This window comes from Oryctolagus cuniculus, chromosome 3 (genome assembly GCF_051225735.1).
Source record: "Oryctolagus cuniculus isolate XC-2025 breed Fujian yellow rabbit chromosome 3, ASM5122573v1, whole genome shotgun sequence".
NCBI lineage: Eukaryota > Metazoa > Chordata > Mammalia > Lagomorpha > Leporidae > Oryctolagus > Oryctolagus cuniculus.
Window position 1 is genome coordinate 5,874,148 of NC_142869.1, and position 22,957 is coordinate 5,897,104.

At 48.1% G+C, this 22,957-nt stretch overlaps 2 protein-coding genes across 5 annotated transcripts in view; both read right to left on the reverse strand.

Annotated features, from left to right (window-relative positions):
• Positions 1 to 22,561, reverse strand: part of LOC138843124 (UDP-glucuronosyltransferase 1A6-like) — a 33,993-nt gene extending 11,432 nt beyond the window's left edge. The window contains exons 1-3 of one of the 4 annotated variants that reach the window (XM_089328900.1): positions 22,423 to 22,561; positions 18,388 to 19,249; positions 5,684 to 6,163 (exon numbers count right to left, since the gene is read on the reverse strand). In XM_089328900.1, the coding sequence (XP_089185026.1) occupies positions 5,684 to 6,163; positions 18,388 to 19,248 (1,341 nt within the window). In that variant the 5' untranslated portion in view covers position 19,249; positions 22,423 to 22,561. Of the gene's footprint in view, positions 1 to 5,683; positions 6,546 to 18,387; positions 19,250 to 22,422 lie in introns of those variants that run through there. The other 3 variants (XM_089328903.1, XM_089328901.1, XM_089328902.1) reach the window with 3 other exon arrangements.
• Positions 1 to 22,957, reverse strand: part of UGT1A7 (UDP glucuronosyltransferase 1 family, polypeptide A7) — a 148,716-nt gene that overhangs the window by 120,649 nt on the left and 5,110 nt on the right.

Genomic DNA, 22,957 nt, shown 5'->3' on the forward strand with positions numbered 1-22,957 from the left:
TGTGGCAGGGGGAACCGCCCTTCCACGGAGGTGGAAGGGTCGGTAGCCAACCCGGGAAGAACCAGCAGCAAACCCGGGGAGGGCCGAGCAGACAGAAGAACAACGCAGGGTCCTGTGTCGTTCCTCCACGAAGACGGGGAGCGACAGTAACCAGGCGTGCATCTGCCTCCCCATCACTGCACAGGGACTTGTACACTTGCCATCCTACTTCCTGCTCCATCCTTTACCCTGGACCCATCTCTACTTTCTGACCCTCTAACCTACCACATCAAGAGATTTCAGACTTAACCTCCTTGATAATCTCGCTGGAGAAAGAGGAAATGGAACAGGAATGACCAGACTGGCCATTTCAGTAGACAAGGCAAATAAAATTGAAGATTTATCGCCCAATCTCAAAGAAAACATAAATGCACAGAAGCTGTCTTGTCTCCAGGTTCAAGTGGATTCATGGGCAGGAGTAGAAATCCAGAACCACTGGAGGCTAGACCTCCTCAAAGCCAAGAGAGGTGGACTTTGCCTCTTTTTGGCTTTTACACCATAAATTGGGTATGATAAGAGATGGGATCAAATTTTTACACCAATACATTGGGTATGGTAAGACATGGGATCAAATGCATAAAAACTGTGCTAATGAGATGTATTCTCAAGGTCACTCTGCCTCGTTTTGGCCATCTTTCCCACCATGGGCAATGTCTCTAATATCTCCTTTTATCCTCATACTCATAGTGCTCTATTTCTACCATGCATAGTTAACATATTCCAAAGGTTCTTGCAGGAACAAATGACGGCTCTATCTCAAGCCATCTACAGGAACATCAGACTTCTCTCCTTCTTCAATCAATCTGACCCTGAGTATAGGTTTTGCCCCACATCTACACCCAGAATCAGCAGGAAGCAGCCGGAAAGACACCAGTGCCCCTCTCCTTTTCTGTACTCAGAGTCAGGATGGATGGAACGAAGACACGAGTCTCAGTCATTCCAGCTCACTGCCCCAAAGATAGATAAAATCAGAATTTACCCCTTGTCCCTGAATCCCAATTCAATCTCATACCCTCTTGTTCTCTACCCTACCCCCTTCATTCTTCTCCAGGTGTGGAGACATTGGCCTGGTCATGCATTTTTGAAAAGTGCCTGTTAAGGATGACATGGCATTTTTGGATTTGTTTCCCTCTTGGCTTAACCAAGAAATGTTGACATTTCAGTCTGGACCAGCATCACTTGCAGAGACTCCTGTAGGGAGGGTGGGCAGAGGAACTGCAGTCCCCCTCACCGCCTAGCTGGGTGCTTTGGTTTGCTCTCCCAAGTGAGGGTCAGTCCAAGGATGCTAGCCCAAGTGGCCCCGCCTCCTTTCTGTTGCTTCCTTGGCTGCCAGAGGTCTCCTATGAACTTGCTCTCCCTGCTGCTGGAGGGAGAACAAAAAGCAACCCCTTGCATTCTTTTCCAATAGCTCAGCCCCACCCCTTGCATTCTCCCCCAGCCAACCAACCAGCCAGCAGAGAGGAAGGCCAGCTAAGTTTGAAAAGCCTGTGCCCGCAGAAAACCCAAGCAAAGCAGCTCACTCCCATGTAATGCCCTCCAGCTTAGGACCCTCAGCTGCCCCCCCCCTGTAAGAGAGCTCTGTGTGTCCACTCCCTGCACATGCCATAGTCACTCCCTGTCAGGTTTGCTCCTGCATAAACCTGTTCTGGCTGTTAGTTTCTGTCTTGCCTCCTCTTGGCCTTGCTCATCTATCCTGACTCTCACCCTTGCACACCTCCCTGGGTGTTCTCATTCTACAGACAGAGAAGTGAAAGATTCAAATTCAAACCCTGGAGCTCTTTTAAAAAAAAAAAAAAGATTTATTTATTTGAAAGTCAGAGTTACACACAGAAGCAGAGACAGAGAGAGACATAGAGGTCTTCCATCGCCTGGTTCACTCCCTATTTGGCTGCAAGGGCGAAAGCCAGGAGCTAGGAGCTTCCTCCGGGTCTCCCATGTGGGTGCAGGGGCCCAAGGACTTGGGCCATCTTCCACTGCTTTCCCAGGCCACAGCAGAGAGCTGGATCAGAAGTGGAGCAGCCAGGACTCGAACCGGTGCCCATATGGGATGCCGGCACTGCAGGCGGTAGCTTTACCTACTAGGCCACAGCGCCACACCCATGGCCGCCCCCAACCCCCAACCCTGCAGTTCTTAACCTGATTCTCTTGCTCTGCTAACATAATGGGAACAAGGGAGGGGTCCTTGGATCCAGCAGGGGAAGCTCTCCAGCCCCTCCTTTAGAGCAGGCTGGGCCAAGAAAGTGTGCTCCTTCCCAGAGCACCTTTCTGCCTACACCTGGCTCCAAGCTCTTCAAAGTCCTAACAGGGAAAGACACAGCATGGGCTTTAAAGGTTTGAGTGGTTCTTTGCAGCACAAGTGGAAGAAACTAGGATTTATCTCAATTCCTTGGTTCTGAGAAAAATACTCCAGTGGCTCTTCTAATAATGAAATGTTAGGCTAAATTCTCCTCCAAAAATTGAGATACTTGGAACCTGAGCCTCCTAACAGGACGAGAGGTAAGCCATGGGAAAGATGGGGCTCTACCGATGTGCAAATAGAATTTGAGCCCCTGTAGGCAGAGAGCAAGGATCTAAAGACAAATGTTCTTTCTTACACAAACTGTGTGTGATTCTAGGAAAGAAAAATGACAAGAGAGGAAGATGGGAAGGCTGCAGAGGCAAGGGGAGATTCTGGCACCATCAGACCTCTCCTGGGGCTGATGAAGGTGCACACGGTTGAGAGTCGGCCCTGGGAAGACCTAGGGGAAGAGGTTTCAGAACACAGGGAGTGCTCCTGATTCTGTCTCTCACAGCGGAAGTCACTAGCCAGGAAGCCAACATAGGCAGAAGCAACCAGGCAGTCCTCTGAGATGCCTGAGCTCCTCCCTGGACAGAGGAGGGGGGCTGGAAGAGTCACACTCACAGGAGCCTAAGAGGTTTGTCTCACTGTGCTCTCCCACATGGGCAAGGCTGGGAGCCCAGCCATGGTCCTGAGAGGGGCCTCTTCCCAGGAGTGAGAGGCACAGCATTATGCAAGGAGATTTACTAAGCTAGCATTCTCAAAGGCTTTGCTCATTTTTCAGATATGTATGATCCTATTTAGGTTACACTATCACAGCCAACAGTTACAAATAACAACTGTTTTGCTAATTTGATAGGAAAACTAGGTTTCAATGTTTATTAATGTGTGTTTTGGGTTATTTCTGAAGTGAGAAGTAATTACAAAGTTTAATTGGACATTTGTGTTTTGTTTGGTTTTTGTGTCACCTGCTTGTGTTACCCGCCTAATGCGAAATACATTTTAAAGCTATGATCAGTGATGAGTGTTCTTCTTTACTGGGTAATCTACTGAGGTAAAATCACATAACATAACGTTAGCTTTTTTTTTTAAATAAAGGAAAATTCCATGGCATTTAGTAAATTCACAATGACAGGAACCATCACCACATGTTTCAGCGCCTTGAGATGGCTTGATTATTTGACAAAGGAAACTTGATTCTCACCACCTTGACTCAGTTGCTAAGAACAAAACATGCAGGCTGCAGACTGCCCATTGCCACAAGGAGGCCGTCTGGACGACAGTGACACGCAGGTGAGGCAGCCCAGAGCCCACCCAGCACTGCTCTGGTCCAGTGTCACCCCAGACAGCACTCTCACAGAAGCAGAGCGCGTGCACCAAGGGACCAGAGACGACAGTGTTCTCCTTCTCACGCCCCATTTTTCTTTGTGAAAAGAAGAAATCCCTTTGAATAGACAATAACAAATAAACCTCTTGTACTCATAAACCTCTGGTTGAATCTTCCTGACACTCGGAGTTTCTGTTTCGCAACGTGGGCTCCCTGGACCCCATCCCAGTGTGCTCAGCCTCCTGCCCCTCTGGCTCACGGGACCTGTGTCCAGTGTTTGGTGTGGAAGACACATTGCAAGCATCTTTGGGACTGTCTGAGGCTTCTTCTGATGAAAAATGCATTGAAAAGAAAATTCTGGCATGAAGATGAAAACTATCAAAGGTACAAATACTTAAAAAGAAACAACTCACAGGTTTTGATTTTCCAAAGTGACTCTGGGCACTGTGCCCCACTTCACAGGGGGGCATGTAGGAACAGTCCCTGAGGTCTGAGGCTCCCACACCTGTCTGCACCAGCCCAGCAGTGAGCAGTCAGCTTTGCAGGCCACACAGCTCAGTCACAAGTTCTGTGTGCTGGTGCTGGTGCTGGTTTTTAACCTCCCTCTAAAGCTATGAAAACTTGGGGCAGTGTTGGGGCACAGTGCGTCAAGCCTCCACCTGCAATGCCTGGATCCCGTATCGGTGCCATTTCAAGTCCTGCCGGCGCCACTTCTGATCCAGCTCTCTGCTAATGCATCTGGGAATGCAGCAGAAGATGGCCTAAGTGCTTGAGATGGAGTTTCAGGCTCCTGGCTCTGGCCTGAATCTGGGGAGTGAATCAGTAGTCTAGATGGAAGATCTCTCTCTCTCCCCCTCTCTCTGTAATCTTGCCTTTTTTTCTTTTTTTTTTCTGACAGGCAGAGTAGACAGTGAGAGAGCGAGACATGAGAGAAATGTCTTCCTATGCCGTTGGTTTACCCTCCAATGGCCGCCATGACTGGTATACTGCGGCCCGCACACCGCGCCAATCTGAAGCCAGGAGCCAGGTGCTTCTCCTGGTCTCCCATGGGGTGCAGGGCCCGCGCTTTGGCCATCCTCCACTGCACTCCTGGGCCACAGCAGAGAGCTGGCCTGGAAGAGGGGCAACGGGACAGAATCCGGCACCCTGACCGGGACTAGAACCCGGTGTGCTGGCGCCACAGGCAGAGGATTAGTCTATTGAGTGTGGCGTTGGCCCTTGCCTTGCAAATATGAAAAATAAATGTTAAAAGAAAAACAAGTATGAAAACCATTCTAATTTCTGGGCCATATAAAAGCAGGCCTGTGGAGGTGTAGTGGCTGACATGCCAACTGGGGTACCTGCTTCCCAAGGAAGAGCACATGGATTTGGAGACCTGGCTCTGGCTCTGACTCTGTTCCCTGCATTAGCCTGGCCCAGCCCTGGCTGCCTTTAGCATTTGGGGAGTGAATCCAGGGATGGGAGATCTCTCTCTCTCTCTCTCTCTCTTTCTCTCTTTCTCTCACTCTGTCTCTCCCTCTCTTTCGCCCTCTCTCCCTCTTTCGCTCTCCCTCTCCCCCTCTCTTCCTTTTCCCCATGATCACAAATAAATAAAAACAAACAAATAAATAAATATTTCCTTAAAACAACTCAAAAAAGAACAGATTTGGCCTGTGTGTTTCCTCACACCTGCCTTGGGACCAGGGACAAAGCATGGACAGAGCTGGGAGAGTGGGTTTCAACAAGGACACGTTGCCTTGGTCAAGCCTTCACCTCTGCTGGACTGCAATGCCATTGCTGCAATGATCCTGGGACTGTCCCCAGAACAAAACTAAGTGTATCTGCATATCCATGGCTGTCACCAGGCATGAGCCCAGAGTCCACTGCAACACCTGCATGTCACCTGGGCCTCAGGTCCCCCACAGCCCTGCTGTTCCAGGCCTGGCACCCCTCCCCCCTCCCCACCACCATTTCTTCTCCCAGGGGACAGGACACACGTGAGTGGGAGAAGACAGAGCCCAGAAGAGCAGTGTCTGCCTGCGAGAAGCACACCCACCCACCTGAGACAGGACGTCCGGCTTCTTGCAGTTGATCCCGCCAATGAGTACCATGTTGGGCATCACCGGCCTGGGGTACTCAAACACAAAGTCGTATCTTAGCAGCCACACGGGGTCCTTCTGAAATAAGGTGGGCAGGTCCACTTCCCTCTTGAGGAGCTCTACCGCCAGGTCCTCATACTTTGAATACAGACAGTAAAATAGAGGGACCTCCAACAAGTTAACGAGGAAGTTGACCACGCGCTGGGGGAAGCTCATCTGGTCGGAGAACTTTGTGTAGCACCGGGGGATGTACGATACCGGGTTGGGGCTTCCGCCAAACCCATGCTCCAGGGAACAGGGGAAGCCCCTGAACAGGTACACGGAGGGCAGGCCCAGGTACTCAGCCAGGATCACACCACAGGGTAAGGCCGGGTCTGTGAAAAGAGCATCGAACTTGCCCGCCTTGAGGAAATCCAAGGTGTCGCCGTGTCTCAGCAGGCTCTGGCAGTTGATGAAGTACATGTCAATCATAACCATGAGTTTCCTGTATTGGGTCTGAGGCTCGCTCAGCCAGGACCTGTCAGTAAAGTGCTTTTCTCCAAAGGTGCGATACCAATTTCTCAGCTCCTCCTGGTCAAACGGCACTGGATAGATTCTCCTCGTGTAGAACCTGGATTCTCTCAAGAGCAAGTTGACTTCTGGCACCAGCACCACGATTTCATGCCCCCTCGCCCCAAGAGCCTCAACTATGCCCTGCATGCTAAGCCAGTGGCTTCCATCATGGGGCACCACCAGCAGCCTGTCACCCAGCACCGTGCCCCAGAGTGCCACGAAGAGAACCCCCGCAGACACTCTCTGAGCTGCAGAAAGCAGGCAGGCCATCCTGGAGAGAGTTAGAGTGACAACAACAATAAATACTTCACACGTCCTGCTCTGCACCGCAGGCCTTCTGGCTATGTCCCCTGAACCAAACAGTGGTTTCACAGACTCTGTGTCCTTCTACCTGGCTCGGAATCCTGCCCTTTTATTTGAATGGACCTATATCAACCATTAATCATTTTTTAAGCAAGCTCTCTTGAACCAATTAGGGCCCCATGAGCTTTCACCTGAGACTTTAGTTTACTTTTTCACCTCCACCCATCTGCCTCTCTCTCTGACACACTCCTTGCAACAGTCTGAGGGCAATTTGGAAAGAGCCATGATCCTCCCCACCCACCTTTCTGCCAGCTCTGAAACCCCCTGCATTCCTCATCACTGGTGTTGTCCATCCTTGAATGAAGGCGAGTGCTTCTGTCATCTTTTTAAGCAACTTTTCTCAGAAGGAAAAGGAAGCATTAACAGGTAACAAATTCAAGATTCAAAGCAGCACAGTGGAGCTCCACTCTGAAAGTCTGGTTTGCACAGTGATGGCTGGATGAAAAGCTGCCCTACCGAGGGGTGGGGGCACTGAAGAAGCCAAGGTAACTTCCACCCCCATGACCTGAGCTCCAGGTGTATCCCAGCTCAGTGTCAGCCACAGCACTCCAGTGACTGCCTTGCCATCCCTACCCCACCTCTGTCAGCACAGGTGGAGAAAGATTCCACCTCCTGGGGAAGAGAACAGAGAAGCCGCAGACCTTGCCTTGGAATTCAGAGCAGGGCCCACCATGATGAATCTTAACACTGAACATACTGAACATTGAGGAGGAACATACCTCAACATACACAAGCCCACCAACAACACCAGACTGAATGAGGGAAAACTGATCTCTAAATCTAGAGTGAAAACGGATGTCAGCTTTCATCACTTTTATTCAACATAGTCTGGAATTTCTAACCAGGGTAGCGAGCAAAGAAAAAACTAAAAGACATCCAAATTTCAAAGAAGGGAACTAAATTGTCATTGTTTTCTGATAATGTGATCAAAGATAGAAAGCCCCAAAGACCCTACCAAAAAACAACCAGAACAAATAAATCAACTCCGCAATGTCGAAGGAGACATAATCAACATACAAAACTCAGTAGCGTTTCTATGTTGTGATAGAGTGTTATCAGAAAAAGAAGTGCAATCAGCAACTCCATTTATAATAGCAACAGTAAGACAAGACTAATAAATTTCACCAAAGCAACAAAAAAAGAACACAATAAAGAGGATGAAAAATTGTTGGAAGAAATCGAAGAGAATACACACAAGAAAGGAATGATAACTGTGACTGTGCACTGGGAGAAGCAATATTGTTAAAATGTCCATACTGCCTAGAGCAGTCTATAAATTCAACGTAATCCTTATCAAATACCAATGGCATCCTTCCCAGGACAAGATAGGGCCATGCTAAAAGTCATAGGAAATCACAAAATCCCCTCAATCGCTAAGGCAATCTTGAGCAAAGAACAAAGCAACAGGCACTACACTGTCTCACTCAAAATATGCTGTACTTATAGCAATCAAAACAATATAGCATTGATATAAAAAAAATACATACAAAAGCCCATGTGACAAAATAGAAAGCCTAGAAATAAACCCAGGCCCTGATATCCAAGGGATTTTCCACAAAGTGCTAAGATCACACAGTGAAGAGAGGACAGTCTCTTCAATCAGCAGTGCTGGGAAAACTGGAGATCCGCATGGGGAAGAGGGACGTAGACCTACACATGCAAAAGGGCGTTCAAAATGGGTCCCGGCAGTTCATGGAAGACACACACTGTGAAAGTCAGGAGAAAACCCTGGAGAAATGCTTCACGACATGGCACTGGGAAGCTGCTGCTGCTTTTTTTTCTAATAAGACCACCTTAGGAGGAATAAGACCAAAAACAGCCCAATGGGATTACATCTAAGTGAAAAACTTCAAAGAAGATAATCAACAGAATGGAGAAACAACATACAAAATGGAAGAAAATATCTGGAAACTACACATCTAAAAAGGAGTTAATATCCAGAATATATAAGGAACTCAAGCAACCTACTATCAAGAAACCAATAACATGCTTGTAAGTTGGCCAAGTGACATGAACGTGTTACTGGAGAATGGCAGGGTTCTTGTCTTTGAGCATGAAAGAATTCAGGCGTAAGACAGACTAGTGGAAAGTAAAAAGTAGCAAAGTTTATTAGGGAAGGGACATCCGTAAAGACGGAAGGGCACCTCTCCAGACAGGACCTGAGAGAGAGTGCAGTCGCTCGGACTGGGGGGAAGGAGCAAGGTTACATGGTTGAGTGGAGAGATTACACCTGGGCAGGCAGGCAGGCAGGCAGGCAGGCTACTCAGCATAGAGGAAGAGGGCTGAGCGAGCTGTCATGTTGATGCCGGGTGTGTGTGTGTGTGTGTGTGTGTGTGTGTAGGAGATGGGTCTTTTCTTCACACATCTCCTGAAACAAAGGATTTTATGGATGTAGACATTAAGGAGCTCCTGAGTTTTCCCTGAAGGCATCAGACAGGAGGAAGCCTCGCTGGCATCATCCTGGGTTCAGAGGAAGGGTGAGCAGGACCCCCTGGAGAATCAGGATCCTGAGCAGGGTGTTTGAGATGCAGATACTGGGCTGCATCTGGGAGACTGTGGAAGATTTGTCAGGCAGGAGGGGCGGGGACCCCCACCTGGCAGGTTATCAGGTAGAAGGGGGCAGGGCAGGATGCGAGTACCCAGCTGCCCCTGAAACATTACCAGGATGGCTTTGAGATGCATGTGCTGGACATAGAAGTCTTCTCTTTAGGCCCGTTACACACACATAAGCTCATATCTAATTCCTACCTAACAAATGGAGAATTCTCAAAAGAAAAGACAAACATCCAAGACACACACACACACACAATCAACATCACTAATCATTGTGGAAACAAATTTAAACCATAATGAATATTGCTTCACTCTAGTTAGAATGACTATTATCAAATTTCGCAAAAGATAACAGGTGCCAGTGAGGATGTGGAAAAGAGAGAACACTAGAACACTATTCACGAGAGTACAAATTAGCATAGCCATTATGGAAAACAGGATGGATTATTCTCAAAAAATATTAAAGCTGGAACTACCATACGATATAACAATCTCTCAAACTGGAATGGTGTCTGAGACCCGGCTGCTCCACTTCTGAACCAGCTCTCTGCTATGGCCTGGGAAAGCACTAGAAGGTGGCCCAGGCACATGGGCCCTTGCACTCGCATGGGAGATCCAGAAAAAGCTCCTGGCTCCTGGCTTCAGATCTCTGCACCTCTGGCCATTTTGGCCAGTTGGGGTGTGAACCTCTCTCTCTCCCTCTCCCTCTCTTCCTCCCTTTCTCTCTCCCACTCTCCTTCCCTCCCTCCCCCTTCTCTCTCTGTGTAACTCTGACTTTCAAATAAATAAATAAATCTTTAAAAAAAGAAAAATCTGTGTGTGTTTGAGTGTGAGTATACACACACACACACACAAATACTATGACGGTTATAAGGAAAAGGGGTGCAGAACTGAGAGGAGACAGGATATGAACTCACAGCCAAAATGAATTTATTGAAGAAAAATAAATGGCAGAGATTGGTGACCAACTGCCAGTGTGCACACAGACTGAACACATGGTAGAGGGCGCAGACCCCAGCGGACTGGGCTTTCTATCTTAGGGTGGGCTAGAGGTCTGCAGGGGAGGGAGAGTAACTGATGAATCTGAGTTGCTCTGCACAGATTCTTCAAGCTTGGCTTTGCCTTCGAAACCTGGAGAACAATGCAGGGGCAGGGTGGGGACGATACAGGTTGTGAGACTGGACTGGGATGCAGGGGTAAGAGAAAAATTCAAAGGATGTATGGATAAAATGTAAATTCTGATTTTATCTATTTTCGGGAAAGGAGCTAGATAGAATGGCTGCGGAGTATGCCTTTGTTCCATCAAGGGTACTTCCCAAGGGTTGTAGAAAATGCAATGAAGACAAAAGTTCATTTTGTTACAAAGATTTCTGGAATGCACACATAGTTTTTCGTAACTGGCAATTTCCACAAATTTTTTGAAGACCCCTTGTATTTAGCCATAAAAAAGGACTAAACCTTGTCATTGGTGAAAATGTAGATGGAACTGGAGGCTGTTAGTTTTAAGCAAAACAAGCCAGCTACAGAAACACAAACAGCCCTTGACCTCAGTCATAGGTAGAAATCAAAACTTGACCTCACTGAAATTGAGAGCAGCACAGCAGTTCCTAAGCACCAACAGCATAGAGGAGAGGGAGAGGGAGGGAAGGACTGGTCAGCGGGAACAAGTTCAGTTAGGAGAAAAGTGCTGGATTCATCTGCACAGTTGCGTGACCATAGGTGACGAACACACGTGATATATTTCAAAACAGCCAGGAGAAAAAGATTTTGATGCCGTCACCACAAAGACATGAATAAAGTTTGAGGAGACCAATGAAACAGAATAGAAACACCCAAAATCAATTCAAGCATCTGTAACCAACTTCTCTTTGACGAAGGAGCTTATATCAACCCCTGGAGCAAGGACAGTCTCTTCAACAAATAGTGCTGGGAAAACTGGATTGCCACATGCAGAAGCATGAAACAAGACCTTTACCTGACACCTTTCACCCAGATCCACTCAAAATGAACTAAAGACCTAAATCCACAACCGAACATCACCAAACTATTATAGAATATTGGGGAAACTCCACAAGACATCGGCACAGACAAAGAGTTCCCGGAAAAGACTCAAGAGGCACAGGCAATCAATGCCAAAATCAACCAATGGGATTACATCATATTGAGAAGCTTCTATACTGCAAAGAAACAATCAGCAAGGTGAAGAGACAACTGACTCCCCACCACCCAGTGTGGCTTCCATATGGAAATCAAGAAACAACAAGTACTGGTGAAGATGTGGACAAAAAGGTCCCCTAATCCACTGTTGGTGGGAATGTAAACTGTGGAAGACACTATGGAAGACAGTATGGAGATACCTCAGAAATCTGAATACAGACCTATCATATGACCCAGCCATCCCACTCCTGGGACTCTACCCAAGGGAAATGAAATCAACATATGAAAGAGCTCTCTGTTCCTGCATGTTTATCACAGCTCAAGTCACATTAGCAAAGACATGGAATCAACCCAAATGCCCTTCAACTGAAGACTGGAGAAAGAAATTGTGGGATAGCTACACCATAGAACACTGCACAGAAGCAAAAAAAAAAAAAAAAAAAAAAAAAAATGAACTCCTGTCATCTGCAACAAAATGGATGAGACTGGAAAACATCATACTTAGTGAAACAAGCCAGTCCCAAAGGGACAAATTCTGTATGTTCTCCCTGACCTGGGATAACTAACAGAGTACCTTAAGGACAACATGGAGAAATGAAATGAACACTTTGACAAGCAATGATCTGGAACAGCCTTCTCTCAACTGTTGAGAAATAGCTTCTAATTCTATATTTTGTTTATCTTTTCCTTTCTAATATTTTCCTTATCTTCTCTTTCATATGATTCATTGAACACTATACTTAACATAGAGTTAATCATCTATGTATGTAGTTAAATATAAACAGAACTTTTTTTTATTTTTGACAGGCTGAGTGGACAGTGAGAGAGAGAGAGACAGAGAGAAAGGTCTTCCTTTTCGCCGTTGGTTCACCCTCCAATTGCCGCCGCGGCCGGCGCGCTGCAGCCAGCGCATCGCGCTGATCCGAAGGCAGAAGCCAGGTACTTATCCTGGTCTCCCATGGAGTGCAGGGCCCAAGGACTTGGGCCATCCTCCACTGCACTCCCGGGCCACAGCAGAGAGCTGGCCTGGAAGAGGGGCAACCGGGACAGAATCTGGCTCCCCGAATGGGACAAGAACCCGGTGTGCCGGCACCCCAAGGCAGAGGATAACCCTAGTGAGCCGCGGAGCCGGCCAATAAACAGATCTTAGTAAAGAATAAGAGTGAGAATAAATAGGGAAGAGGAAAGGGGGTGGGAGTGTAGGTGGAAGGGTGGCCACAGTGGGAAGAATCACCAAGATCCTAAAGTTGTAATTGTGAAACGCATGTAGTTTGCAACTGCAAAGCAGTATTGTCCTACACACATTCCTACGGAATGACTTCCAAGAGTACAGCTTGACAAGTAGCCATAGGACCCAAAAATCCCTTAAGCTGGCTGACAAAAATAGCAGCTTAAGTGTTACAAAGATCAAATGGTTAGAAAGAAGCAGTAAAGTGACAATATAGATAGGATCAGTGTTACAGTGATCATATAAATAGGGCTAAGTGTTTGGAAACAGTAACAGACAGAATTACAAAGGAGTGAAAGTCCAATATGGGGAACAGTCCATAGAGCAGACTCATAGAAGGACAATTGCTTTAAGTAGCACTCTGACCTCAGAATTAGCCTTAATGGCATTCCAGTCTGGCTGCAAAGTCCAAGGGAGCATTTCAGGCATGGAAAGCCAAGATACCCTGGAAAATAAAATGTCCTACATACAAGACCTCTGTGGGTGAGACCCCAGGGGAAAGAAGTGGCCACCAAAGAAGGATGTGCCTTTCTCTGAAGGGAGGAGAGAACGTGCACTTTGCTTATGGCCTTGTTGAGCCAATGGATCAAAAAGGCTTCCACAGCCGAGGCAGCTCATGTCAAGAGCCTTGGGTGATCACTGATGTCCTTGCCAAGAGTGTTATTTGTTAAATAAACAACAAGGGTCACTGTGCACCAACTTCCCATGCAGGACCTCTGTCCTCAAAGAGTTGCATTGGGAGACTTAATAGGAAAACTGTTCTTAAGAATCACTTCTATTTAGGGTATTAATTGGAGGATAATACTATGTCTCATAAGTTAGTTATGTCTAAGAGCTCACAAGAGATGTACCTTCCTTGGGTTCCTCTTTAAAGAGAATTAAGTTTCTAAAAGGAAAGAAGGAGAAGGAAGGGAAAAGAGGGAGGGGGGAGTGAAATCACCTTTGAGAAGCAAACATGTAGAACAGCCCTGGTCTAGATACTGAGGAACAGTTCTCTCAGCTTTGATAGTCCACTCTTTCTTTTTTGTTTTGCTTCCGTTCTTTCTGTTTCTTTCTCTTTCCTGCACTAAACAGGAGAGGGAGGAGGAAGGGGGAGGAACTGGGAGAGAGGGCAAGAATGGTGGGAAGAATTGCTATGTTCCTGATGGTATATTTATGAGATACCTACAAATAAATTATTTTTAATTTTTTTCAAAATAAAAGCAAAGTTTAGAGTCCTTTGGAATAGTGCACACATTAGTAACAAGAAGGGAAGAAAGATGCGTACAACACTATAAAGTCATTGAAGTTAGTATAAATTAAATGAGTATGACATAAACGGAAAGAATCTCCTCTCAAAAAGAGGATCCACAGGGGCTGACGTTGTGGCATAGCAGATAACACCTGTGATGCTGGATCCATAGGGACACTGGTTCCTGTCCCAGCTGCTCCACCTCCGATCCAGCTCCCTGGAAGTGGCCTGGGAAAAGCAGAAGAAGATGAGCCAAGTGCTTGGGCCCCTGCACCCATGTGGGAGACCCAGATGAAGCTCCTGGTTTCAGCCTGGCCCAGTGCTGACCATTGAGGCTGTCTGGGGAGTAAAGGGTGGAAGCAAGTTGGTTGTCTGTCTGTCTGTCTCTCTCTGTAACTCTTTCAAAAGAAATAAACAAATCTTTTTTAAGGTTTATTTGTTTGTTTGAAAGGCAGGGTTACAGAAAGGCAGAGGCAGAGAGAAAGAGAGAGAGCAAGCAAGCTCTTCCATCTGCCAGTTCACTCCCCAAATGGCTGCAATGGCTGGGACTGAGCCGATCCGAAGCCAGGAGCCAGGAGCTTCTTCCAGGTCTCCCATGCGGGAGCAGGGGCCCCAGCACTTGGGTCGTCTTCTTCTGCTTTCCTAGGCCATAGCAGAGAGCTGGATCAGAAGTGCGGCAGGCAGGACACGAACCGGTACCCCTATGGGATGCCGGCGCCATAGGCAGAGGCTTGGCAAAAAAAATGAATAAATATTAAAAAACATGATTCACCACAGAAATTATGAAGCAAAATCCGGCTTGTAATCAGGGTCCATGTAGGATATCTCCAAAGTTCTTGGTAAAGGAATAGATACAACTTTGAAACAATGCCAGGTGAGGAGAGGCTGCTCATGGGGTCAGCAGAAAAAACACAGCAGGAATGAACAGGTGCTTAGCCAGCAGTGCCCCACAGGGGACCATGGGGCTGGTTAAAACCACATAAAAGGAGCTGTCATCCAGGTGCCTCATCGGGGCTTTGTTATGCAATAGCTCTGAGCATGACTGGGAATAGATCCTGGATGCATTTTTCTGGCTTGCTATTTTTCCAAAATCGCTTCAGAAAACTTTGTGTTTCAAAGATCCCCTTCGTCCTATACGCTAGACCCATCTCTATTTTCTGACCCTCTAACCTATCACATCAAGAGAGATTTTAGACTTAACCTCCTTGATAATCTCGCTGGAGAAAGAGGAAATGGAACAGGAATGACAAGACTGGCATTTCAGTAGACAAGGCAAATAAAATTGAAGATTTATCGCCCAATCTCAAAGAAAACATAAATGACCTAGCAAGGAAGCTCTCTTGTCTCCAGGTTCAAGTGGATTCATGGTCAGGAGTAGAAATCCAGAACCACTGGAGGCTAGACCTCCTCAAAGCCAAGAGAGGTGGACTTGGCCTCTTTTTGGCTTTTACACCAATAAATTGGGTATGATAAGAGATGGGATCAAATTTTTACACCAATACATTGGGTATGGTAAGACATGGGATCAAACGCATAAAAACTGTGCTAATGAGATGTATTCTCAAGGTCACTCTGCCTCGTTTTGGCCATCTTTCCCACCATGGGCAATGTCTCTAATATCTCCTTTTATCCTCATACTCATAGTGCTCTATTTCTACCATGCATAGTTAACATATTCCAAAGGTTCTTGCAGGAACAAATGACGGCTCTATCTCAAGCCATCTACAGGAACATCAGACTTCTCTCCTTCTTCAATCAATCTGACCCTGAGTATAGGTTTTGCCCCACATCTACACCCAGAATCAGCAGGAAGCAGCCGGAAAGACACCAGTGCCCCTCTCCTTTTCTGTACTCAGAGTCAGGATGGATGGAACGAAGACACGAGTCTCAGTCATTCCAGCTCACTGCCCCAAAGATAGATAAAATCAGAATTTACCCCTTGTCCCTGAATCCCAATTCAATCTCATACCCTCTTGTTCTCTACCCTACCCCCTTCATTCTTCTCCAGGTGTGGAGACATTGGCCTGGTCATGCATTTTTGAAAAGTGCCTGTTCCAGCTCTCTGCTGTGGCCAGGGAGTGCAGTGGAGGATGGCCCAAGTCCTTGGGCCCTGCACCCCATGGGAGACCAGGATAAGTACCTGGCTCCTGCCATAGGATCAGCGCGGTGTGCCCAGTCATTGATGGGTGAACCAATGGCAAAGGAAGACCTTTCTCTCTGTCTCTCTCTCTCTCACTGTCCAGTCTTCCTGTCAAATATATATATATTTATACTAAAATGATCTTGTGTATATGAAGATAATTGAAAATGAATCTTGGCCGGCACCACGGCTCACTAGGCTAATCCTCTGCCTGCGGCGCCGGCACATCAGGTTCTAGTCCCGGTTGGGGCGCCGGATTCTGTCCCGGTTGCCCCTCTTCCAGGCCAGCTCACTGCTATGCTCCGGGAGTGCAGTGAAAGATGGCTCAAGTGCTTGGGCCCTGCACCCCATGGGAGACCAGGAGAAGCACCTGGCTCCTGCTTTCGGATCAGCGCAGTGCGCCGGCCACAGCGCGCTGGCCGCGACAGCTATTGGAGGGTGAACCAATGGCAAAGGAAACCTTTCTCTCTGTCTCTGTCTGTCTCTCTGTCTCTCTCACTGTCCACTCTGTCAAAAAAAAAAAATTTTTTTTTAAAAGTGCCTATTAAGGATGACACGGCATTTTTGGATTTGTCTCCTTCTTGCCACATGTTTCAGAGCCTTGAGATGGCTTGATTATTTGACAAAGGAAACTTGATTCTCACCACCTTGACTCAGTTGCTAAGAACAAAACATGCAGGCTGCAGACTGCCCATTGCCACGAGGAGGCCGTCTGGGTGACAGTGACACGCAGGTGAGGCAGCCCAGAGCCCCCCCAGCACTGCTCTGGTCCAGTGTCACTTTCACAGAAACAGAGTGCGTGCACCAAGGGACCAGAGACGACAGTGTTCTCCTTCTCACGCCCCATTTTTCTTTGTGAAAAGAAGAAATCCCTTTGAATAGACAATAACAAATAAACCTCTTGTACTCATAAACCTCTGGTTGAATCTTCCTGACACTCGGAGTTTCTGTTTCGCAACGTGGGCTCCCTGGACCCCATCCCAGTGTGCTCAGCCTCCTGCCCCTCTGGCTCACGGGACCTGTGTCCAGTGTTTGGTGTGGAAGACACATTGCAAGCATCTTTGGGACTGTCTGAGGCTTCTTCCGATGAAAAATGCATTGAAAAGAAAATTCTGGCATGAAGATGAAAACTTTCAAAGGTACAAATACTTAAAAAGAAACAACTCACAGGTTTTGATTTTCCAAAGTGACTCTGGGCACTGTGCCCCACTTCTCAGGGGGGCATGTAGGAACAGTCCCTGAGGTCTGAGGCTCCCACACCTGTCTGCACCAGCCCAGCAGTGAGCAGTCAGCTTTGCAGGCCACACAGCTCAGTCACAAGTTCTGTGTGCTGGTGCTGGTGCTGGTTTTTAACCTCCCTCTAAAGCTATGAAAACTTGGGGCAGTGTTGGGGCACAGTGCGTCAAGCCTCCACCTGCAATGCCTGGATCCCGTATCGGTGCCATTTCAAGTCCTGCCGGCGCCACTTCTGATCCAGCTCTCTGCTAATGCATCTGGGAATGCAGCAGAAGATGGCCTAAGTGCTTGAGATGGAGTTTCAGGCTCCTGGCTCTGGCCTGAATCTGGGGAGTGAATCAGTAGTCTAGATGGAAGATCTCTCTCTCACTCTACCTTTCTCTGTAATCTTGCCTTTCAAATATAAAAAATAAATGTTAAAAACCATTCTTACTTCTGGGCCATATAAAAGCAGGCCTGTGGAGGTGTAGTGGCTGACATGCCAACTGGGGTACCTGCTTCCCAAGGAAGAGCACATGGATTTGGAGACCTGCTCTGGCTCTGGCTCTGTTCCCTGCATTAGCCTGGCCCAGCCCTGGCTGCCTTTAGCATTTGGGGTGTGAATCCAGGGATGTGATCTATCTCTCTATCTCTCTCTCTCACTCTCTCTGTTTCTCTCTCCCTCCCGCATCCCCTCCCTCTCTCATCCCCTCCCTCACTCCCTCCCTCCCTCCCTATCTTCTTTTTTCTCCATGATCACAAATAATTACAAATAAATAAAAACAAACAGATAAATAAATAACTGCTTAAAACAACTCAAAAAAGAACAGATTTGGCCTGTGGGTTTATTCATGCCTGCCTTGGGACCAGGGACAAAGCATGGACAGAGTTGGGAGAGTGGGTTTCAACAAGGACACGTTGCCTTGGTCAAGCCTTCACCTCTGCTGGACTGCAATGCCATTGCTGCAATGATCCTGGGACTGTCCCCAGAACAAAACTAAGTGTATCTGCATATCCATGGCTGTCACCAGGCATGAGCCCAGAGTCCACTGCAACACCTGCATGTCACCTGGGCCTCAGGTCCCCCACAGCCCTGCTGTTCCAGGCCTGGCACCCCTCCCCCCTCCCCACCACCATTTCTTCTCCCAGGGGACAGGACACACGTGAGTGGGAGAAGACAGAGCCCAGAAGAGCAGTGTCTGCCTGCGAGAAGCACACCCACCCACCTGAGACAGGACGTCCGGCTTCTTGCAGTTGATCCCGCCAATGAGCACCATGTTGGGCATCACCGGCCTGGGGTACTCAAACACAAAGTCGTATCTTAGCAGCCACACGGGGTCCTTCTGAAATAAGGTGGGCAGGTCCACTTCCCTCTTGAGGAGCTCTACCGCCAGGTCCTCATACTTTGAATATAGACAGTAAAATAGAGGGACCTCCAACAAGTTAACGAGGAAGTTGACCACGCGCTGGGGGAAGCTCATCTGGTCGGAGAACTTTGTGTAGCACCGGGGGATGTACGACACCGGGTTGGGGCTTCCGCCAAACCCATGCTCCAGGGAACAGGGGAAGCCCCTGAACAGGTACACGGAGGGCAGGCCCAGGTACTCAGCCAGGATCACACCACAGGGTAAGGCCGGGTCTGTGAAAAGAGCATCGAACTTGCCCGCCCTGAGGAAATCCAAGGTGTCGCCGTGTCTCAGCAGGCTCTGGCAGTTGATGAAGTACATGTCAATCACAACCATGTTATTCCTGTATTCCGTCTGAGGCCCGCTCAGCCAGGACCTGTCAGTAAAGTGCTTTTCTCCAAAGGTGCGATACCGGTAACTCTGCTCCTCCGGGTCAAACGGCACTGGATAGATTCTCCTCGTGTAGAACCTGGATTCTCTCAAGAGCAAGTTGACTTCTGGCACCAGCACCACGATTTCATGCCCCCTCGCCCCAAGAGCCTCAACTATGTCCTGCATGCTAAGCCAGTGGCTTCCATCCTGGGGCACCACCAGCAGCCTGTCACCCACCACTGTGCCCCAGAGTGCCACGAAGAGAACCCCCGCAGACGCTCTCTGAGCTGCAGAAAGCAGGCAGGCCATCCTGGAGAGAGTTAGAGTGACAACAACAATAAATATTCATACACCCTGCCCTGCACCGCAGGCCTGGGAGGCTACGTCCCCTGAACCAAACAGTGCTTTCACAGACTCTGTGTCCTTCTACCTGGCTCGGAATCCTGCCTTTTTATTTCAATGAACCTATATTAATCATTAACCTTTTGTTAGGTGCCAGCTCACTTGAACCAATTACGGCCCCATGTGTTTTCACCTGCAATTCTATGTGGATTTTCCCTTTGTCTCCAACCAATATGCCTCTCCCTATTAAGGCTTCATAGCAACAATTTGAGGACAAGTTAGAAAGACCCCTGATGCTACCCTTTTCCCTCTGTCAGCTCTCTGTCCTGAACTCCTGCATACCTCATCATCAATGATATTCACGAACGAATGAATAGTAATGCTTTCCACTTTTTTTTGTCATGTTTTCTCAAAACAAATTGAGGCATTAACAGGTGATAAAATCAAGATTCAAAACAACACAATGCACTGCCAGTCCAGTTTCTGGTTACCATGGTGATGCATGGGTTCAAGCCTGCGATTACAGGGAGCCACATGGGCATTGGGCAAGTCTGATATGAATTCCACTTGCAATGCCCTTGACTAAGCTGCAGTTACTGGAATTTTTGCATTATGAGCAGCAAATTCTAGTCCAAAGGATGTGAGCTCTAAGACATAATTGCCACCTCCAGTGTGGTTAAGAGCATAATTCTGGAGTCAGCCTGCCCCTGCCTGGCTGGGTGAGCTCATTGCTCTCTGCCAGTGGCTTCATGTTCAGTGAGGATTGCATCAGTGCCGCTCCAGGACTGTTGCAGGAATTGGCGGAGTGAATTCTCCAGAGACAAGGACAGACTCAGTAGAGGCTCTCCCTCTGGCTCTGATTATGCAACGTGGGTCAATTTGGCAGTAATTAAGGGACAAAAAGTACTTTTGAAATATCTCAGTGAACAAAAGATTCACCCCTGCCCTGTGAACAACAGACAAGAAAAAGGGGGAGGAAGAGGAGGCAGGGTAAAGGAAAAGGGCGGGCGGCAGGCTGGCAGGCCACTCCTACGCTCAGGACTTGGCTGGCCAGAGGCTGACCGTATGGGAGCTTCCTCGACTGTCTTCTGGGGGTTTGCTGGCAATCTTCAGGGCACCTTCAATCTTCAGCACCCCAGTTTCCACCCTACTCCTCTCATGATATTCTCCCTGTATGCCTAGTTCCATGCCAAATTTCCCCTTTCTTTAAGGACAGTGGGCTTGTTAGATTAAGACCCTCCCTAAAAAGCTTGTCTTAATGGATTACAGCTGCAACGGCTGTTTCCAATATGGTCACCTTCTGTAGAATTGGGTATTAGAGCTTGGACACATCCTTTGGGGCCACCATCCAGCCCATAGCCCTTGGAGGTATTGTGCCATGGTGGACATAATACAGTCACATCCCAGACAGTCCAACTCTGGGATGCAGGCATGGCTACCCTTCTATTGGTGAAAAACTGAGGTTTCCTAACAATGGAAAGGATATTTTTTTGTAACTCCTGGGGTTTTAGAGTGAAAAATAAAATTGGCAAACTTTTCCTGTAAAGGTCCAGATAGTAAATATTTAAGGTTTTGCCAACCACTCAATATCTTTGATCATGATCCAACTCTGTCATTGTAGCCAGAGAGCAACCATGGACATTACTGAAAAAAATGGATGTGGTTGTGTTATAATAAAACTTTATTTGTAGAAACAGGCAACCTATTATGTTTGGCCCTGCTGTAGATGATGACGAAAACCAAGATGTCAACTCTACCCAAGATATCCACATGGCTTGATCCCTCCCTCACTGCAGGTTTGGTCAGTGCCATTTCAGACCTTCTGCTGCTCCAATTATCAAAGAACCTGGCCCATCCCTTTGCTCTGAAGTCCCTCCTCCTCATTCCTCAGCCTCTTCCCTACCATATATTTACTGTGTGTCTCCTGGAAGGAATGGGAGCACCTTGGGCAAAGGGCCAACGTCTGCTTTGTTCTCTGCCATATTCCCAGTGCCTGGAACGAGGCCTGGTATGCAGTAAGCTCTCAGCAAATGTTTGCTGGATGGACAAACTAGCTTTTCGGGGTGACTATCCATTTTATTCTCATTTCTCATTTTGTCTTTCACATAGTTAGGATTCACTCAAGAAATCGGAACGATTGAAGACCCACAGGATCCTTTCTGAAAAGCTGGTCACTGACTCCATCTACGTGTGTTTAAGGAAAAGACCGACTGGTTTTGCTTCTATGCCTGCACTCAACACACGCCTGTCTGTGACCAGATGTGTGGGGGTTTCTCCCACACTCACCAACTCTCCAGCACCCACTGGGTGTCTGCAATTCCGTCCTATCTGGCCACCAACCAGAACTCTCCAGCACCCACTGGGTGTCTGCAATTCCATTCTATCTGGCCACCGACCAGAACTCTCCAGTACCCACTGGGTGTCTGCAATTCCATCCTTTCTGGCCACCAACCAGAGTCAGGGCAGACCCCGCAAGGTAAAGGTTCAGTCCTCCAAGACTGCCCTGACTCTGACCCCAACCACAGGAACGCTTGCCCAGACTACCCACAAATTCTGTCTGGCTTGGCTGCAAATTAGAGGTCTCCACACCCTCCATCTTGGCTCAGTTACTTGCTAGGATGACTAACAAAACCATGGATAATGGTTTATTGAGTCAGTTCATAGCTTATTACAGAGGGTGCAATAAATGAACCCATGAAGAAGCACAAGGGAAGATGTGTGGCAAGAGGCACAGGGCTCCACGCTCCCTCCCTGCGAGTGCCCCTGCAGCCTGCTGCAGCCCGAGAGCTCTCTGTGCCCTGCCCTGTGGGGTTTTAACGGGGACTTCATTGAGGAATCACTGGCCATTGGTGGTCAGCCTTTCAGACCAGGCCCTCCTCTACCACGCAGTCACAAGTCGATTGCCCTGGCCACCAGCCCCAGTCCCCAGGGACTTTCTGAAAGTCACTTGAGTCATAAACTCAGGCGTGGTTGAACAGGGCTTGTTTTAGAGAACAGAAGGCACTCAGTTCACCTTTCACACTCCCATCCCTTAGGAAATTACAAGGGTGTTAGGAGCTCTAGCCAGGAAATGCAGACCAAGACCCAGACGGATATTTCCCATTCTATAGCACATATCAAAACATGCAACCCAGGACTTGCCTTTAGGAAATCCAGTCTTCAGAGTGGAAGTGAGGCCAGCACGGTGAGAGCCCCGGAGAAGGACTCAGAGAGCCTGGTGTCTGCCTCCACGTCAGCCAGGGGAGGGGCTGACTTTCTGAGCATCAGATTTTGCAACTCAGAGCCAGGGGGAGGGTCAGATCTGGGGAAGGGCCCACCCTACGTATTATGGAAGAGGGCCCAGAAGATTGTGGATGTGGAAACCAGACCATCTCCGTGAGACACAGTCCCTAGTACAGCCAGCGTAGGCTTGCCCAGAGCTAGTCACGCACAGGCCTGTCCTGACCCACACCTTTGGCACTGGAGGCACAGTAGAGCCTGGGAAAGGAGAAGCAGCTTGAAGCACCAGATTGCAAGTACATGGCAATCTCCAGGCTGGCCCCAGGAACACAGCCAGCATGCAAGCTCATTGTTCAAGCCACGCAAAGATCTGGCCCCATCCAAGCCGGGAGCCACCTCCCAGGGAGAGAGGCCAAACAGGGCTTCCTACTTACAATGATCAGAGTGAGGAGGGAGG